The following is an 18137-nucleotide window of genomic DNA, read 5'->3' on the forward strand; positions in this document are numbered from 1 at the left end:
ATGACCCACTGTGGCTTTTTGTCTCCATCCATTGTTCTTTTCTTTCCCATGGGAATTGGCTGTGTTTTGGGCAGCGAGTGATGATAATGTCTGGTTGAACCCTCAGGTGAACGAGGCTGCCATCTAGTGGTGAGTGGGTGAAGTGACATTGGAAGTGCTTACTCATATCCAACTATTATTTGCCTTGTTTTATTAGATTTTCCTATTTAGATTAGTTGTTTGTTTCACTTCGCCTGTCCTTTCTGGGTGTGTTTTCATGGTCTTTGTTCATTATCTGAGCCCCAGGCTCCCTTTTCCCAGTGAGCAAACCAGATTCTGATCTTGGTCTCCAGTAGGGATTGCGTGAGTCTATAGGCTGGGTGGCACTTGTGTCTGCGGTACCAGAGTCTTAATTAAGCACCAGAGAGTGCCTGATTCTTGTTTTCTCTTAGGACCAGGTGGGCCTCTTGGTGTCTGTAAGTAATTAGTATTGCAAGAGTCAATATTGGACAGATGGGAATACAGTCGTCTTCACATCCTTGACACTTTGTGAACTTATTTTACACTAGTTCACTGAAGCTGGAGGAGTTAGGTCCATGATGCTTATTCTTGAAGCTAGTGTGACATTCATGCAATTTTTCCATTTGCATGATTTACATCAAACTATTTCATCTAAGGAAAAATGTTATACCCCTCATGTTATTGTTATTCAGGAGAGAGATCAGAGTGGACGAGAAGCTGCCGAGAAGATTGCTAGTGACCTGAGTAGTCGCCTTCAGGCTGCCAAGGCTGAGTATCAGACCATAGCTATCACCAACAAACGTCTTGCCAAGAAAATTAAGAAGCTCCGTCAGTCCATGAACTCTCAAGGAGAGAATGATGTAAGTATATTACTAAACCATATTGGGTGCAGTGTGTAGTTATATATATATATATATATATACACTGGGCCCAGATGCAGTATACACAATTTGTAGTTATGAGCTCCTCAACTGGATTTAGTTAATACTTCTTCAGTATTGTTTCAATAAATAAAATTTACTCTTCAGTCAAAAGCAGGTCTGTGCTCCCACACACCTGGGTGCCAAAATCTCCACTGGATTTAGAAGAAGACATAGACAATATGCCTGTGCACTCTGCACCAGGCCCTGATTCTTGGAACTCTATATTCATCAAGAACTGTAAAGAAATGCTATCGCAGGCCCTTCACATTCTTTGGAGACAAAGCCTAGATACTGGCATTATCCCTGACATTTAAAACAGCAGAGATAGTACCACTCCATAAAGGAGGAAAAAAGGCAAGAGGCAAAAAATTGCAGACCAGTAGCACTAACCTCACACACAAAAATCTTTCAGAGAGTGCTAAGAAGTAAGATCACAAAACACATGGAATTCCAGCATCTCCATAACCCCGGACAACATGGTTTCAGAACAGGGCGCTCTTGCCTATCACAGTTGCTGGACCACTTTAACATGGCATTAGATGCCATGGAAGACAAACAAAATGCTGATGTAATTTACACAGATTTTGCAAAAGCCTTCGACAAATGTGACCATGGTGTTATTGCACATAAAATGTGTTCAAAAGGAATTACCAGAAAAATAGGCAGATACCTTACCTTGAGGTTACCTTGAGGTGCTTCCGGGGCTTAGCGTCCCCGCGACCCGGTCGTTGACCAGGCCTCCTGGTTGCTGGACTGATCAACCAGGCTGTTAGACGCGGCTGCTCGCAGCCTGATGTATGAGTTACAGCCTGGTTGATCAGGTATCCTGATCAACCAGGCTGCGAGCAGCCGCGTCTAACAGCCTGGTTGATCAGTCCAGCAACCAGGAGGTCTGGTCGCTGGACTGATCTATGATGGATCTACAATTTTCTGATTAATAGAACCCAATGTGTAATAGTCAACAAAATTAAATCCGGTCCATCAACTGTGAAGAGCTCAGTTCCCCAGGGTACTGTGCTTGCTCCAGTACTTTTTCTCATCCTCATATCGGACATAGACAAGGACACAACCTATCATTCTTTGCAGATGACACTAGGATTTTTATGAGAGTAGACAATATAGAGGACACGGCAAACCTTCAATCAGATGTAAATCGGGTCTTTCTAAGGGCTACAGAAAATAATATGGTGTTTAACGAGGATAAGTTTCAGCTCATGCACTACGGAAAAAATGAAAATGTAAAAATGGAAACCACATACAAAACGCAGTCAAATCATAATATAGAATCCAAAGGCAATGTAAAGGATTTGGGTGTACTCATGTACTCCATATGCCAACAGCAGTCATCAGCAAGGTAAGTAATAACTGGAACATAGTTTTGTAGGTTTATTTAGATGAATTGGGTATAAAATTTAGTTTGAAGTGCGGTTTGTGGGGTAGTCAGGAACAGATTAATTCATTTCCCATTATTTCTTATGGGGAAATTAACTTCCCAGGAATGGATTAAATTCTTAAACCGAGGTACCACTGTACATTAGTAGTGGTGATATAAATTATGCATTTGGTGATATATTAGAATGTATAATACAGTAGTATTGTATGTTGGTGTATATATACTGTATGATGTATGAGTCATGGCTTGGCTGTAGAGTAGACAGGATATGTTCGTGTCTTATACCTGTACGACTGTGGATAGTTGGGCGAGTATTGATCGGGTGTTGTGTTACCAGATGTTGTCTCCTTTTAGAAGTAAATCTATTATTTAAATTATTTAAGAATGTTTTTAGTTATATTATTAGAATGTGTGAAACATTATGTTAGTGTGATTGTGCCTGTTTGAGAACGAATACTTTTGTAATTAGTATGATAATTAAGAATATTATTAATGGTTCGGCATCCCTAGTAAGAGGCAGATGGTGGTGGCCAGGCCGGCGGAGCATTAGAAGCTCGTGGGGTGGCCTGGTGGGCAGATGTCTGGTTAAGTTAAGTTCAATATAAATTTTGTTCTGTATATAGTTGATAATTCTGTTTGTGAGTACAAGATATTGATTAAGCCATCTTATTACCTTGAGGGTAGTAAATGTAATAGGCCTGAGTAATAAGTATTCCTGTGGCAGGTATGATCAGGTTACAAAGCGGAGGTGATAACAATCCTCTACTAAAATAGTCCCATCCCAGCAGGCTGGTGCAAATTGAAATAAATAAATGTGTACCTGGTTTATGTATGCACACAAGCATATTAATTTCTATATACTAATTGTTTTAGGTAAATTAATTCTTTCTACAGTTTTTTCTATTTAGCACGTTTGTGATTCAGTGATGTTCAGGTAGCCACTGGAAAACATTGCAAAATGTTAAACATCTTTGTAGGGCTAAGAAAGAAAGAAAGAAAGTGCTAAGATTTTTGTTTCATGGACACACACATGCACACAAAAAAAGCAATACGTTTTATTTCTTTTCAGAAGCAGTCAGCGATGACGTCTTCTGTATCATCACAAGTTAGTGCATGGTTCCATGTGGATGATGATGGAGATAATGATGCAGATGACTTGGAAGTGGCTGCTTGTAGTTATGAGGCAGGTGTACCTCCTCCGGCTATGGTCCAGTCGTGTTCCACAGTACTAACTGGAACGTCTTGCACTAGTTGCTCCCATACAACCCAGCAGTTAAGTGAAGTGGTTCATCGCAAAATGGAAGATATAGTACGGGAACTTTCTCTTCAGATTAATTCTCTTAAGCTGCAGTTGCAGGCACGTCAAGAGGAACAGGAGTCACATACTGAGAGGGTTGTCCTTGATGTGATACAGCCACTGGAGTCACAACCTGCATCAGAAACACAAGAGGTAGTTATACAATCACAAGTAGACGAAGAACAAAGTGAGTCAGTACATGAAGAACAGCTGCAGAACAATTCACCTGAAGCTCAGGAGGAAGATGCAACACCAACAGTTCAAAACAGCACAGATGAGACACAAGTTCTGTACAGCAACAGCTTTTTGCCAGCTCAGCGAACAGCACCAGTCTTTCTTCCTGAGAATGACAGACAAGTCCCCAGTGTACACCACGAAGCTAATGGTGCTTCTGTTCGGCCATCGGCCCCATCTCCAACTCCCTCCATCTATCCTTACCTGCCATGTAGCCAGTCGGGTGCTAACGGTGCTTCAGCCATGCTAGTGACCAACCCTGTCACTGGTGCCTCACTAGTGATGTCACCACCACATATTCCTACAGCTCAACCAATGCCTGGTTCTTTTCTTCCGCCTCCACTACAGCCAGAGACGACCCCAACAGCCATTCAGGCAGCTGTAATGAGCCAGTTCCCTGCTCAGCAGCTGCCTGGAAATCAGGGCCACGAGTCTGATGATGATGACTTCCACAGCACCAGTGACAATGATGACTCTGTGACCCTTCCCACTCACCAGGAGCAAAGGTGCACTTTAATTATATATTAATACTTTGTTAAGGTGGAATTAATGTCTGTAAACATAAATCACGTACAGCTGGTAAAGAACGTCTTTTATGTATGAAATATTAATTTTGCTAACACAACAGCTTGCATTAACCTTACCCTTTTATTTCCTCAGTCACTTGATTCAGTGTCCAATGTGCAGCCTTTCATTTCAACCGGAAGCCATGAGCCTGCTGGAGGAGCACATCAACTCTCACCTGGAGCATGTTTGTCCAGTGTGCTCGACGGCTTTCCAACGAAACAACCAAAAACGGTCAGTCCTTATTTTCTTGGTTTTGGGTTTTAAAGGTGGTTGATATTCTCTGTACAAAAATAGTAGTCTAATTTTAATGAAGTCCAGTATGACACTGAGTAATGGTTTGTAATTATTCTTTGATATGATGATGATCTGATTTTCCATTGTGATTGAATACTGTGTATGGAAATATGTAGGAAAATTCTTTTAACAATTCCATACACCTGTGTTGCACAATATGAAGGAAAATCATTTGGGTTTAGATGCTTAGTTGCTACTTTTTTCATTAATAATTTTATAGGATAATGATTTTAATACTGTAGTGTGTTTGTGGTATAAATACACCTGAGTCCAATCTATGAGCCATGATCACTCTTGATCCTGAGTTAATGATGTTAGTCTGTTGTTAACACGAAGTTTGTCCCAAATGTGTTCCTTAGCCCTTAACTACTGTAGTGTGCAACTATAACATATGACAGGCTCTCGAGGCACTGAAAAATAAATGATCTCCCCCCCCCTCCTTATTTTTCTTTCTTATATTGTTAAAATACATTCTCTGATTACAAAAAACTAACAAAAAATGTTGTATGTGACATACTTTGGCCGTAATGGGACGAGGAAGTGTGACAATATTCATTAGCTGTGAGAGGACGAGGCAGTGTCAGTGTGCTCCAGCCCGGCAGTGTGGTGGGGGATGCTGCAAATAAATCTTTATATCATTATTTCAATGACTTTGAATGTCTGTTTTTTGCAGTAATATTATTCAATAATGTGTAATTAAGGAATTTATATAATTAAATGTGTGGAACTATGCTAAAAATTACGCTGCTTATATCTAGTAGTCATCCTTCAATCTCGGGAGACTATGGAGTTGGCGCTGGTTGTCAATGCTGGTGCAGCGTCTAGTGTGACTGATGAGGCCGATCCCAGAATGGCAGTCCATCCCACGCTGAGCACAAATGAAGTCTGATTCTGGTCTGCCTTCCTGGCTACTGGTTATCCTTCTCTGTCTCTTTGCCTCTGATTTCTTGGCAAGTGACTCCTCGAACTTGGAGAGACCCTTCTGAACAGACTGCCCCCAGGCTGATTGATCTGCAGCCAGTGTTTCCCACGTAGCGAGATCGACGTCCATGGCTTTCAGGTCAATCTTGCATACGTGCACACATACATAAGTGTGGGTTTTTATCCGCTGTATATATATATATTCATGTTATATATAACTACATTTCTGGGGGGAGCCCCGTCGGCTCCCCGGAGCTATCCCAGGCTGATATGCTAATGTCAGACTTTGGCATCAGTCATGTGTATGGAGTTCTTAGGCCTACCGGGGACCACGGCCAGAACCGGGCCCCCTCAGAGAGGCAAGGGGAGCAATGGCCTATAGAAGCCCCCGTGTAGTTGGAAGCATTCTATGTCTGCCATCGACCGGAACAGGCACCCAGAAAGGTAAGCGCCCCAAAACAAACCCCTATTCTGGTTAAAATTGCTACCTAAAACCGAACTAGTGGATAGAACTCCCCAACCGAAAACAAGCAAACTAGTGTGACGTCACACACTGCCGTGCCGCTGTCTGCGCAGCTCCCCCCTCCCCGGGAGGGGGAAGGGGGAGCCCCAGACCCCCCGCACCGGCTACCCACACCTCAGTTCTTGAGGCTGATGCTATAGGCGATGGTCGTGTGCTCTGGCTCCGGTGTCGCTACTGCACTGTGCTTTGAGTGTGGTGTTAGTTTTGTGGGTGCGAGAGCCAGGAGTTATCTTCAGTACTCGGGCTGCATGCGCCTAGGGCTGCCTTCCCTAGGTGCCCTGTAAGTACTGCCCTTGGGGCTTGGGGCCACCTTCCACAGGCTCCTCGGGGTCTGCCTCTGCTGGTCCGTTTTACCTTTCGGTTTTTCGGCCGCCTGTTGGGCTCTTGGGTGTTCTGTTCTCCCTTGTTACCGGCAGGTAAGAGGCAGTTTGCACTGGTAGGGGCGCAGGGTGCTGCTCAGCTTGTAATTCCCGACATCGCGGCCGGCTCTGTTCCTTGGGGTTCGCTGTCCTCTTGCGGGGTTTTGTTTTTCTTTTTGTTTTTGCCTGGTGGGGGGTTCTGTCATTTTATTCAGTTTGTTTTTGCCCTTCCACTGTTCTCCTCAGTGGCGCCCCCTGCTAGGTCCCCGTGAGTGTACACGTCCCTGGGGTTCAGCTTTAGAACTTTGCTTGGTAGTTTTGGGCGCCGGTTTGCAGCACCCTGCCTGGGACTACCTGAGCGCGAGTCCTCTTAAAGTAAACGCTCAGGACCCTGGGAATCCCCTAGGGGGCGCGTGGGTCCGATGGATGTGACCCCGGAGTCCCCACTCGCTGTGTGCGAGTTTGAGGGTTGCTCGGTCCCCTTGTCTCAGGGTGACCCTGACCCTCATTGTTTTTGCCTCTGCCACGCTGCCTGTTGGGTCGGTGATACTTTCGACCCTGAGTCCTGTGAGTGTTGCTGCTTGCTTGTGACTCAATTTACCCAATCCTCTGATGATTCTATTCGGGTACGGGCGGCACGTGCGTTGCAGTCTAGGTTTCGTCTGTTGCAACGCGCTCGGTTGGTTGCTTCCCCGGATGCCCCGGGGCTGCCCCGCTTTGCTTTTCGAGACCCGGACTTGGGGGTGGGGGTCGCTTCGATCCTGGTTCAGTCCGCACCTCCTCGTCCTTCCCCTTCTGTTCGTTCTGGTCCCCCGCCCCTGCTTCCGGCCCCGAAGCGTCTGAGGGTTTCGGGGTCGGAGCAGGGGTTACTTGATCTCGAGACTCGGGCAGCTTCGGGGGTTGCCCCTTCCGGGGGGGCGGCAGAGGCATTCGAGTCTTGTCTCCCGGCCGAAGCTTCAGGGTCTGACCAGTGGGCCCCCCTTCCTCCAGCTTTTCCGGCTGCTCCGTCCTTGTCTTGTGGGGTCGGGGCTTGGGGAGAGGACTCGGCCTCGGGTCCTGTGGTGACGGACCTCGAGGCTGGGGAGGGGCTGACTTGGGGGCCTTGGGCCCCGCTGGACCCCGCCTGGGTTTTTCTTCCCACTGAGCGGGGCTTATTGTTACAAGGAGTGGGGTTTTCTTTTCCCCCCCTCTGCGTACGAGTTGGATTTGGTGTCGGCCCCTCCCCGGGTTCAGTTCAGTGTTCCCCCGGGTACGTCGGTTCCGTCCTTCCGGAGGTTTTCGGCTTATCGCATCCAACCTGGTGTGGTGCGAGCGGCCTTTGCAGCTTACCTCCTGCGTGACCCGGATTATGCCTCGGAAATGGATCTGTCCACGTTCAGGTTTGGGACTTCGTTCCCTTTCTGGCTCCGTTATGAGGTTCCGGAGTCGTCCTGGCTAGCAGACTGCCCCTTGTTTGGTCTGGATTCCTGGCATTCCTTCTGTCGTTCCCGCACGCTGGAGTGGCAGGAAGCTTCCACGGTGCTTCAGGTTTTCCTGGGGGGTGAACTTGAGTACCTGAATGAGTGCTTGTTTGCCCCTGCCCTTCCCCGCGATGTGGGCGTTATTCAGCTCCATGTGCAGGTTTCCTCCCTTTCGGCGGCGCTCGTGGCGGAGGACTTGCGCGCCCGGGGCCTTTTGTGTTCGGCCTTGCGGTTCTTTTCCCTCCTGGAGCTGTCTTCGGATTGGCTCGTGGAGGATGTGGGGACGCTTGGGTCCGTCCCGGGGTCCGGCACCTTGTCTTAGGCTGCGCGTTCGTCGGCTGCCTTGTTGAAGCTGTTCACGCCGATTTTGCGGGATGCGGTTTCCCTGTTCTATGCTTCCCGTCTCGCGTGTCGGCAGGCGGTGCTGGGTTCCTCCGTGGAATCTGCTTGGGCTCTGGCTCTTAGGCGTTCCTCACCTTTTTGTCCTCTCCTGTTTGGGGAGTCGGCCGTGGCGCAGTTTATTCAGGCTGCGTCGGCGGCTTGTCGTCCGATGTCGGACTTGTTGGTTTTCCGGGGGTCCCGGGGTGGGTCTTCCCGGAAAGGTCGTGCCAGGGCTCAGGGTTCCTCTCGTCGTGGTAGGCCTCTGGTGTCAGGTTTGGGGTTGGCTCCTCCTGCGGACCCTCCCTCGTCTCGTCGGCGCGGTGTTTGCGCTGTGCGGGGTTCTGGGTCTCGTAAGGGTCGCCGGCCCTTTCGCGGTTTGCCCCCTTGACGGGGCGGTGGGGGGGCGGCTTGCGCTGTTCGCCCGCGCCTGGTCCCACGATTCGTGGGCTTTTCGGGTCGTGTCTCGCGGCCTGCGGTGGCGTTGGGTGGCCCCTCCCCCCTTTGGGGGGTCGGGGCTGGCAGGGCAGGCTTCTTCCCCTGCGCTCTGTTGAGTCGTCTTGGAGTGGGTGAAAGGAGACGAGAGAGATACCAAATAATATACACCTGGAAAATACTGGAGGGTCAGGTCCCAAATCTACACAGTAAAATAACAACGTACTGGAGTGAACGATATGGAAGAAAATGCAAGATTGAACCAGTGAAGAGCAGAGGTGCCATAGGCACAATCAGAGAGCACTGTATAAACATCAGGGGTCCGCGGTTGTTCAACGTCCTCCCAGCGAGCATAAGAAATATTGCCGGAACAACCGTGGACATCTTCAAGAGAAAACTGGACGGTTTTCTAAGAGAAGTTCCGGATCAGCCGGGCTGTGGTGGGTACGTGGCCCTGCGGGCCGCTCCAAGCAACAGCCTGGTGGACCAAACTCTCACAAGTCGAGCCTGGCCTCGGGCCGGGCTTGGGGAGTAGAAGAACTCCCAGAACCCCATCAACCAGGTATCAACCAGGTATGGGTACGCTTGGGCGTCGTCGAAACGACGTCGTCCCTCAGATGGGTTTCCCGTCTGTTTCCGGTTCCGAAAAGGGACTGCGCGGACCTGCGGTTCATTCTGGGCTTGTCCCGTCTGAGCCCCTGGGTTCATTGCCCCTCCTTTCGGATGACTACGCTGTCTCAGGTTCGGCTCCTCTTGGAGCCGGGAGCTTGGATGGTGTCCCTGGACCTCCGGGACACTTATTGGCATGTCCCGATTCGTCCGCGGTTCAGGGACTGGCTCGGTTTTGTAGTGGGGCGTCTGAGTTACCGCTTTCGTTGTCTCCCGTTCGGGTTGAACCTGGCACCTCGCGTGTTCACACGCCTTACACGGGTTGTGGTGGCTCGTTTGCGTCTCCTAGGTGTTCGGGTGTTGGCCTACCTCGACGACTGGCTGGGTTGGGCTCCCAGCCAGTCAGCTTGCTTGCTAGCCAGGGATTTGGTTCTTTCCCAGCTCGCCGAGTTCGGGTTCTTGGTGAACTGGAGGAAGTCCCATCTGGTTCCCTCTCAGGTTCGGACTTGGCTGGGTCTCGTGTGGGACTCTCGAACCGCCTCTTTGTCTCTCCCTCCGGAGTCTCTCCTGCGGCTGCGGTCCCGCCTTCATCTGTTTCTGGAGGGCCCTCGGGTCACCTGGCGGTTGCTCGAGGGGTTGTGCGGGAGCCTGAACTTCGCGATGGTGGTCTACCCGCCGGGACGTGGTTTGGCTCTCCTGGCGGTTCACGTCCGGGGCGTGTCCAACGTCTTGGCTGACGCCCTGTCTCGCTTCGTTCCCCTCTCCACGGAGTGGACGGTCGACGACGAGTCCTTCCGTTGGCTTTGCCAGACGTTCGGGCGCCCCGAAGTGGACCTCTTCGCGTCGGCGTGGTCGCGGCGTCTTCCCGTTTATGCGGCGCCCTTCCCCGATTGCGAGGCCGTCGGGGTCGATGCCTTTCGGCTAGACTGGTCGAGGTGGGGGTTCCTGTACCTCTTTCCCCCGGTTGCTCCAGGTCCTGACTCGCTTAGAGACTTACCGGGGGAGAGTTGTCCTTCTGGCCCCTTGGTGGCCGGCGCAGCCTTGGTTTCAGGCGCTGGTTGCTCGGTGTCCGAACCCGAGGGTTTTCCCGCAGCTCCGCCTCTTTCAGCAGATCGGGCCGGTACGTCACGTAGCTGGTTCGATCTTGAGTTATCTTGAGTTATCTTGAGATGATTTCGGGGCTTTAGTGTCCCCGCGGCCCGGTCCTCGACCAGGCCTCCACCCCCAGGAAGCAGCCCGTGACAGCTGACTAACACCCAGGTACCTATTTACTGCTAGGTAACAGGGACATTCAGGGTGAAAGAAACTTTGCCCGTTTGTTTCTGCCTCGTGTGGGAATCGAACCCGCGTCACAGAATCACGAGTCCTGCGCGCTATCCACCAGGCTACGAGGCCCCTTCTCCTCGAGTCTTCGCGTATGGTTTTTTTGACTCGAGTCTATCATCATCTCTATGGTGATCAGGTGGCCTCCTTGTTGGTGTCCCACCTGAGGGCTTCTTCTCGGCGGCAGTATGAAGTTTCCTGGCGGTCCTTCCGTTTCTTTTTGCGTCTTCGTCGTGTTAGCTCCTTGTCTGTTCGGGTGGTCTTGTCCTTCCTCTCGTGGTTGTTTCAGGACCGTCATCTTATGCCTAACACTGTCGCTTCGTATCGTGCGGCGCTGGCGGAGCCGCTTCAGCTTGCTTTCGGTATCGATGTTACGTCTGCGCCGTTTCGCAAGCTGTCTCGTGCATTGTTTCACCTCCGGCCTGCTCATGCGTCGCCTGAGCCGTCCTGGTCTTTGGACAGAGTGCTCGCTTTCCTTTCATCTCCTCATTTCGTTGTGGCCCCTTTGGTCCAGGATTGTTTTTCCAAGGCACTTTTCTTGTTGGCTTTGGCCTCTGGGGGTCGGGTAGGGGAGCTTCATGCTCTCCTCCGGCGCAGGGGTTTCTACTCTTTTGGTCGTGGTGATAGTTTTGTTCGTTTGCAGCCGTCTCCTTCTTTTCTGGCGAAGAATGAGACTGCTGCGTTCCGGAGGGGTCCATGGGTGGTTGATGCTTGGTTGGTCAGGCCAGGGGTGCATCATGTTTTGTGTCCGGTTGCGGCGCTTCGCCGTTATTTGCGCGCCACAGCTTCTGTGTCCGGGGACGCGCTGTGGGTTGATCCGGTTTCCCTTCTTCCCTGTTCGCGGGTTCGGGTCTCTCAGGTCGTCCGCAGGGTTATTAGGTCCAGCCAGCCTGCGGTCTGTCCCCGTGCCCATGACGTTCGTAAGTTCGCGGCTCTTGCTGCCGTCTTTGGGAATATGTCTTGGTCTGATATTCGGGCTCGGGGATTTTGGCGGTCGAACAGGGTCCTGGCTGCTCGTTACCTTGTGTATGTCCCTGGGCCTCGTCGGGCCTGTGTTGCTTTGGGTCGGCGGTTGCAGCCAGTTGTCTCGGCTTCGAGTTGAGGGGTGAGCGACGACCGCCTCCCGGGTAAGTCCCTCTTTTTCTGTCTGTGGGTAGTTAGCTCCGGGGAGCCGACGGGGCTCCCCCCAGAAAACCAGCGTTGAATGTAATGAAACGCCATTTTCTGGGTGAGTCCCGGAGGCTCCCCGGCATCCCTCCCTCCCTCCGGTCGGCGGTTTTTCGCATTTTTGACATCCAGCCTCAAGAACTGAGGTGTGGGTAGCCGGCGCGGGGGGTCTGGGGCTCCCCCTTCCCCCTCCCGGGGAGGGGGGAGCTGCGCAGACAGCGGCACGGCAGTGTGTGACGTCACACTAGTTTGCTTGTTTTCGGTTGGGGAGTTCTATCCACTAGTTCGGTTTTAGGTAGCAATTTTAACCAGAATAGGGGTTTGTTTTGGGGCGCTTACCTTTCTGGGTGCCTGTTCCGGTCGATGGCAGACATAGAATGCTTCCAACTACACGGGGGCTTCTATAGGCCATTGCTCCCCTTGCCTCTCTGAGGGGGCCCGGTTCTGGCCGTGGTCCCCGGTAGGCCTAAGAACTCCATACACATGACTGATGCCAAAGTCTGACATTAGCATATCAGCCTGGGATAGCTCCGGGGAGCCTCCGGGACTCACCCAGAAAATGGCGTTTCATTACATTCAACGCTGGTTTTTTGGGCACCATTGCGAACTACTAAGCAGTTTTGGTGGGGTGTAGCAATCTCATATTCCAAGCACAGCATAGCACCACATGCTGGTCACTTGCCTACAGCACTTGACATAGCAAAATGCCTCCCAATATACTACACACATTGCTAACTCAAACCACAACACTTATTATTATTAGAATCCTCTTCATTAAATCCTGTATATGAATGATTTTCCACAAGTTTATTTTCTAATGGAACATGAGGTTCTGTTTTGTGATGTGTAGACACGCCAGACTGTGGGTTTGTGCTGTGGATGTCTGCCTCCTGCTGTGAAGATTGTAACTAGCATTTAGTTGGCTGATATCTGAAGCTTGTCTATGGACTGTATCAGTTGAGATCTTCTATGATTATCTTCATAAAGCAATTGCAATTACTTATTTCATCATTATTAAATGATAGTGTGGGCATGATCCTCATGCCAGTGGTGAGAGCTGCTGATGCACGTGTTGCTGATGGTTGCCCTCTCAGTACTGGGACCCTCACACCCAGGAGGGTGCCCACGATTTTTTCCAAAATGGCATCTGTATCGGAGGCCTGAGGAAGCACTCCATGTATCTGCAGGAGTGTTGAATCTTATGTCATAGCCTGAAACATCCCTGACCATGTCGTGCAGTTGAGGGGTTAAATATCTAAACAAGGAGGCTTTCTAGTTCATACACTACTTATGTGATACCATTAATTGAGTATGCCAAACAAGCATGGAACCCGCAACTTGTGGAGCATAAACAGAAACTTGAGAAAGTTCAGAGGTTTGCAACTTCAGTAGATTAGTACTAAAATTGATAACTACATAGAAGATCTTGATGGGAAAGGTAAAGTGGATAAAAGAAGCTTATTTAAGTTAAAAAGGGGGTAGTACAATGGGACATCAGTGAAAGCTGGATGCATTTGAGTCAAAGAGAGATGTAAGGAATTGCTTATTCCCTGTATGGGTGGTTGACAAGTGGAATGCATTGAAGGAAGAGGTTGTTGATGCCAATTCAAACCACAACTCTTTTTTTTTTTATTAAAGTGATAAAAATGTGAGGTAATTAGGTCAACAAGTACGAATGACTAGGAAGTGGGGCTTAAATAGTTATATCTCACTTCCCCGTAGTCAGTGATAGGTACAGAACTTCTAACAGGGCTCGTCCTGTACTTCATACTTTCAGCCAAGTGGTGTTGGCTATCTATGCATCATTGGCTCTGCTGGGGACGTTACTACATTAACGTTTCCTTTATGATTCACAGTTGTGTTTGATGTCCCCCACTGTATGTGTGCCCTTGCTTTGTATTTCATTCTAACCACAGGCCAAGGTTTCCTTCCTTGGTGGTCAGCTTGCATTTACATCTATAGAAGCATCACTGGCTTTGAGCAAGAATTTAGTTAACCTTGTATATAAATATATATATATTTTTTTTCAACAGCTTTGAAGAGCACGTCCATGCCCACTTTGCCGAAGATGGTCCGGACGACACCAACCCTTTGGATGATCCCTCAGGTCCCTGGGGTCCACAGTTCAGAGCAGCGCGCCTCTTGGAGATTGATTAAGGCAGTTTGGTAGGTTGTTGTGTACTTGATTATTGCCTTGATGTGCATATCAAGGGTCATAACAGGGTTGCTCCCTGGTTGTAATGTGTGACAAAGAACTAAAGTCTGCACTGTAGACAGCAAAATATATTCATTTGGGATTTTTTATATGCATAGTGAAGTGTACTCTCATGTAAAACTAAATCATTTATTAATTTTTTGAAGTTACAGCAGGCTGTTACAGAACTGTAATAGTCTTAAATTGTCCATAAATTTTCATGTAATAGTTTATATTGGCCTGATTATATGGTTTTATACTGGCATACTTCATGCTTATTTTAGTGTGTGTGTGTGTAGGTGTGATCACACGATGGTGAACAGCAGCAGCAGCAGTGGTGGAGGCAACCTACATACTACACTTTAGTATTTAGTGGGAGAGGCTGCATCAGATTGTGAAGTATGCACTAAGTTACAAAAGTCAGGTGTCAAAAGCAATATAAAGTCTGATTTACCAATTATTTTAATTACTCCAGTTATTTATAACTGGAAGATATTTGGTATTACACTGAATGTTTTGTTTTAACATTATAAATTGTGTAGCATCAATGACTATATAGTTAAGATTATTTCTTAATTTTGTAGTCTTTTTTTATCAAACCAAATATACGATAGATGGCTTATAACATGCAATAACCACAGTGAATATGTCTACTTTGATGCAAAAGGTTTATAGCTTTAAGAAACTATAACAAGAAATATATTTTCATGAAGCTCACTTGTATCCATAAAGTAAGGGGCTTTACTTGCATGTGCGTACATGTGTGCGTCTCTTGATGAACACACACACGCGTGTACATGTACAGTGTACCATGTGCATGTTTGAAACTCTATACACCCACAGATAATCATAGAAAACGTTCTTTAACTTCTTTTTATTAGTTTTATGCTTATTGTGGTATAAGCATAAATTACTGTTTGTATACGTAATGGAATAGTATAAGGATACAACTATAGAACTTAGATATTGATCTAATGAGCAAAAGTTTAGCATTTTATTGAATTAGATATAATCTAGACTGTTCCTGTAAATTTTATGTATTGCTGTACTAAATAACAAAGATCCAAAATTTCAAGGCAAATAATATAGTATAATTTTCAGTTAATCTTTGTTATATTTTATATATTTCTTTAGACTGAAAATTTCTAGCATTCAGTTGTATTTTATTTAGTGCATAAAATTGTTTTCATTTGGAGGCAAGGTGCTTGTTTTGTTGAGTTGTGTGATAGCGAGGAGTCGCGCTGAGATGTGTGAAGGAATATGAGGACAGCGGCACATAGTGACGAGCGTTCACAGAATTGTGATGGGTCTTTAGAGGTAGATCATGTGGGTCACCCTGTTTTATAGTGGCATGTGACACAAAGAACAACACTAACACAAAAATATACTGTACTTCTGAACATTTTCACTGCCTACTGGTCAGCCTGTTTTTAAATACATGATCTTATAACAGTATGGCTTTTATTATCATGTGCTGTCATTCTTATTGTAATTTTTATCCACTTATAGCAATACTGTACTGTAGTTGTCTTCATAGATATCAAAATGGCCAGCAAATAAAAATATTACTCTGGAATAAAATAAAGGTAATATTTTATTTGCAACATGCAAATATATTTGCAACAACAGTACAGGTACTGTATACCAATTATCGGTAATATAATATTTAGTGTAGCAACTCTCGTGGAAGGCCGAACGATTCATGTAATTTAATTGTCTTTTGAATAGGGTTTTTTCTTGATTCTGAATATGATCCTAGAGTGATGCAGCCAAAATGGTAACCCAAGCTGTACATGAACTAAGGTTTCATAGTACTTAGTGTAGACTATCATATTATATTACTAACCTGCATACCCAAGTACAGTATACTAGATATATTTTGTGATTACAAGGTAAGGAGGAGTAAGTTCAACATTATCTAATTCATCTACATGGCAAACTGTCCCTCTGTAAGAGGTTATGGGTCGATGCACTTTAGATTAAGAATGTTAAATGATGTTTGAAAACTATTCAATTTAGATTAGTAGGCCAGTAATTATGGAAAATATATTGTGGATATTTAAAGTTTTAATAGTGAATTAGAAATTATATTTTCTCTTGGTTGGTGTCACAGCTTTTTTTGTGCTCATTTTGTATCTTAAATTTATATAGACAGTTCAAATTGCTTTGGCTGGGAATCTGTCTGTCCATCATTTGGCAAAACTTAGTTTTGTATTCTTGACCTGCGAATGTCATCAACCTAGCCTATTAAAGTTTTATATATATTTAGATTTTGTCTTTAAGATATTGCACATGTCCAGGGGTTGTTAGGGTAATTATTGGTTGTAGGCGATGTAGCTGTCTACTCACAAGTGATGCTCTTGTGTAGATCTGTCCAGAGACTTCTAAACTGACGGCACAAGTAGAGGGAAGAGGGTGCTGCAGTGTGCGGCTCTGGAGGGGACGGATATGAATTGAAAATTAAACCAGTTTTCATTTACTGTATTCAGTTTCTTATGCCATTAAAAAAAGCTAACATAAAATAGTTAACCAAAACATCACAGTACATGCACTATGTCTATCAGAGATTTGTACATAATTAGATTTTTAGGAAATTTTTAAATTAATGTATTGTTAATTATAAAAACAATGGCTGTCAATTGTGATTTAAACTGGAAAATCTGCCTGGTGAACTAGCTCACTTGTGCTACAATAATTGGATATAAAATAAATACACCACTATACTTGAATAAAATTATATAGCACCAAGACATGAATTCCATCCTGACCCCTTGCAAGTCCTATATAGTCATAATGGTTTGGCACTTTCCTCTGATAATTAATTCCTTTCCCTGGTAAAGGTGCAAATACTCGTCCAGGTTTGGCACCTTTTACTGATAATTATGATGCTCCTCGACCCTGGAATTTGATTTTATAAATACATGTTGTCACATTTTTTGTTTTGTGTATAATTGACCTTTATAAAAAAATTCTACTTAACTGATAGGTCTAATGACACAATAATCTGGTTTTAGAACTTTGAGGTAAAAATTTAGCATTTGCTTTAGTGGTGCATTATTTATATTTAGTTTTAACTTATGTAGCATGCATGAAATTATTTGGTCGAAAATGTTGACCTTTATACCTTCTGAAATATTTTTCATTGTACTGTCGTGCAACAATCACAAGTATTGCTTTGGTTAACAATTTTCACACATGATGCACTAACTTCTGTAGAATTCCACACGAATATTATGGCATAAAGAAATGCTTCAAATGATGGTTAGTTTTTTCTCAGAAGTGTGTTACATTCACCAGTTATAAATCTGCGGCATACTTTATACATGTAAGTTTTCAGTCATTGGTGATTAAGAATGAAGAAAACTGCTGCAATTACTCGTAATGAATATTTTTGTCAGCAATTCTTGTCAAGTTTGTTGCATGCTGTGATGTGTCACGGCTCTGTGATATGGTTTACCAAAGTAGCAACACAATATGGTTCAATAAATCTTAAAGATTTACACCTTGTAATAATAGTAAGACAAAATATACTAATACAGTCTTAAATTTCTTTTATTTAACCCCAATGAATATTTTCTGGATAATTTCCAATTTCCAGTTTGGAGCACAACTTATGTACAGCTAAAAGAATGAAGTGTCCTTTTCCAGAAACAATTTTAAATGTAAATTTATCCATGTTCATTTCTAACTACATACCATATTTAAATGAGCATAAGCCACAGAATGCATTTTAGACATTTCACATTCAAGTGCTATGACTTCCATTTAAAGTTTAACTGAACACTTTAAAAACTCCACCACAATTATATTCACATTTAAAATTACTATATGCAGCTTTTCCTATAATTAGCATGTCTCCAAATAACTGCATAAACTGTTAAGTGCCAAAGTGTTTTAATCAAAGCAAGTATCTAGACCTGTGCTCACCTAGTTGTGTTTGCAGGGGTTGAGCTTTGGCCCTTAGGTCCCGCCTCTCAACCGTCAATCAACTGGTGTACAGATTCTTGAGCCTACTGGGCCTACTCTATCATTACATTATAAACTGTATGGAGTCAGCCTC

The 18137-nt window shown here is 45.9% G+C and overlaps 1 protein-coding gene across 21 annotated transcripts in view; it reads left to right on the forward strand.

Moving 5' to 3' along the window:
- Window positions 1-17623, forward strand: part of LOC123757310 (tax1-binding protein 1 homolog) — a 57600-nt gene extending 39977 nt beyond the window's left edge. For 15 of the 21 annotated variants that reach the window (XM_069323591.1, XM_069323600.1, XM_069323589.1 and 12 more), the window contains 4 exons: window positions 693-860; window positions 3386-4353; window positions 4508-4645; window positions 13917-17623. In XM_069323591.1, coding sequence (XP_069179692.1) covers window positions 693-860; window positions 3386-4353; window positions 4508-4645; window positions 13917-14040 — 1398 coding nt within the window. In that variant the 3' untranslated portion in view covers window positions 14041-17623. The remainder of the gene's footprint in view (window positions 1-692; window positions 861-3385; window positions 4354-4507; window positions 4646-13916) is intronic. The other 6 variants (XM_069323585.1, XM_069323587.1, XM_069323599.1 and 3 more) reach the window with 3 other exon arrangements.
- Window positions 17624-18137: the final 514 nt, after the last annotated feature.

This window comes from Procambarus clarkii, chromosome 13 (assembly GCF_040958095.1).
Source record: "Procambarus clarkii isolate CNS0578487 chromosome 13, FALCON_Pclarkii_2.0, whole genome shotgun sequence".
NCBI classification, from domain to species: domain Eukaryota; kingdom Metazoa; phylum Arthropoda; class Malacostraca; order Decapoda; family Cambaridae; genus Procambarus; species Procambarus clarkii.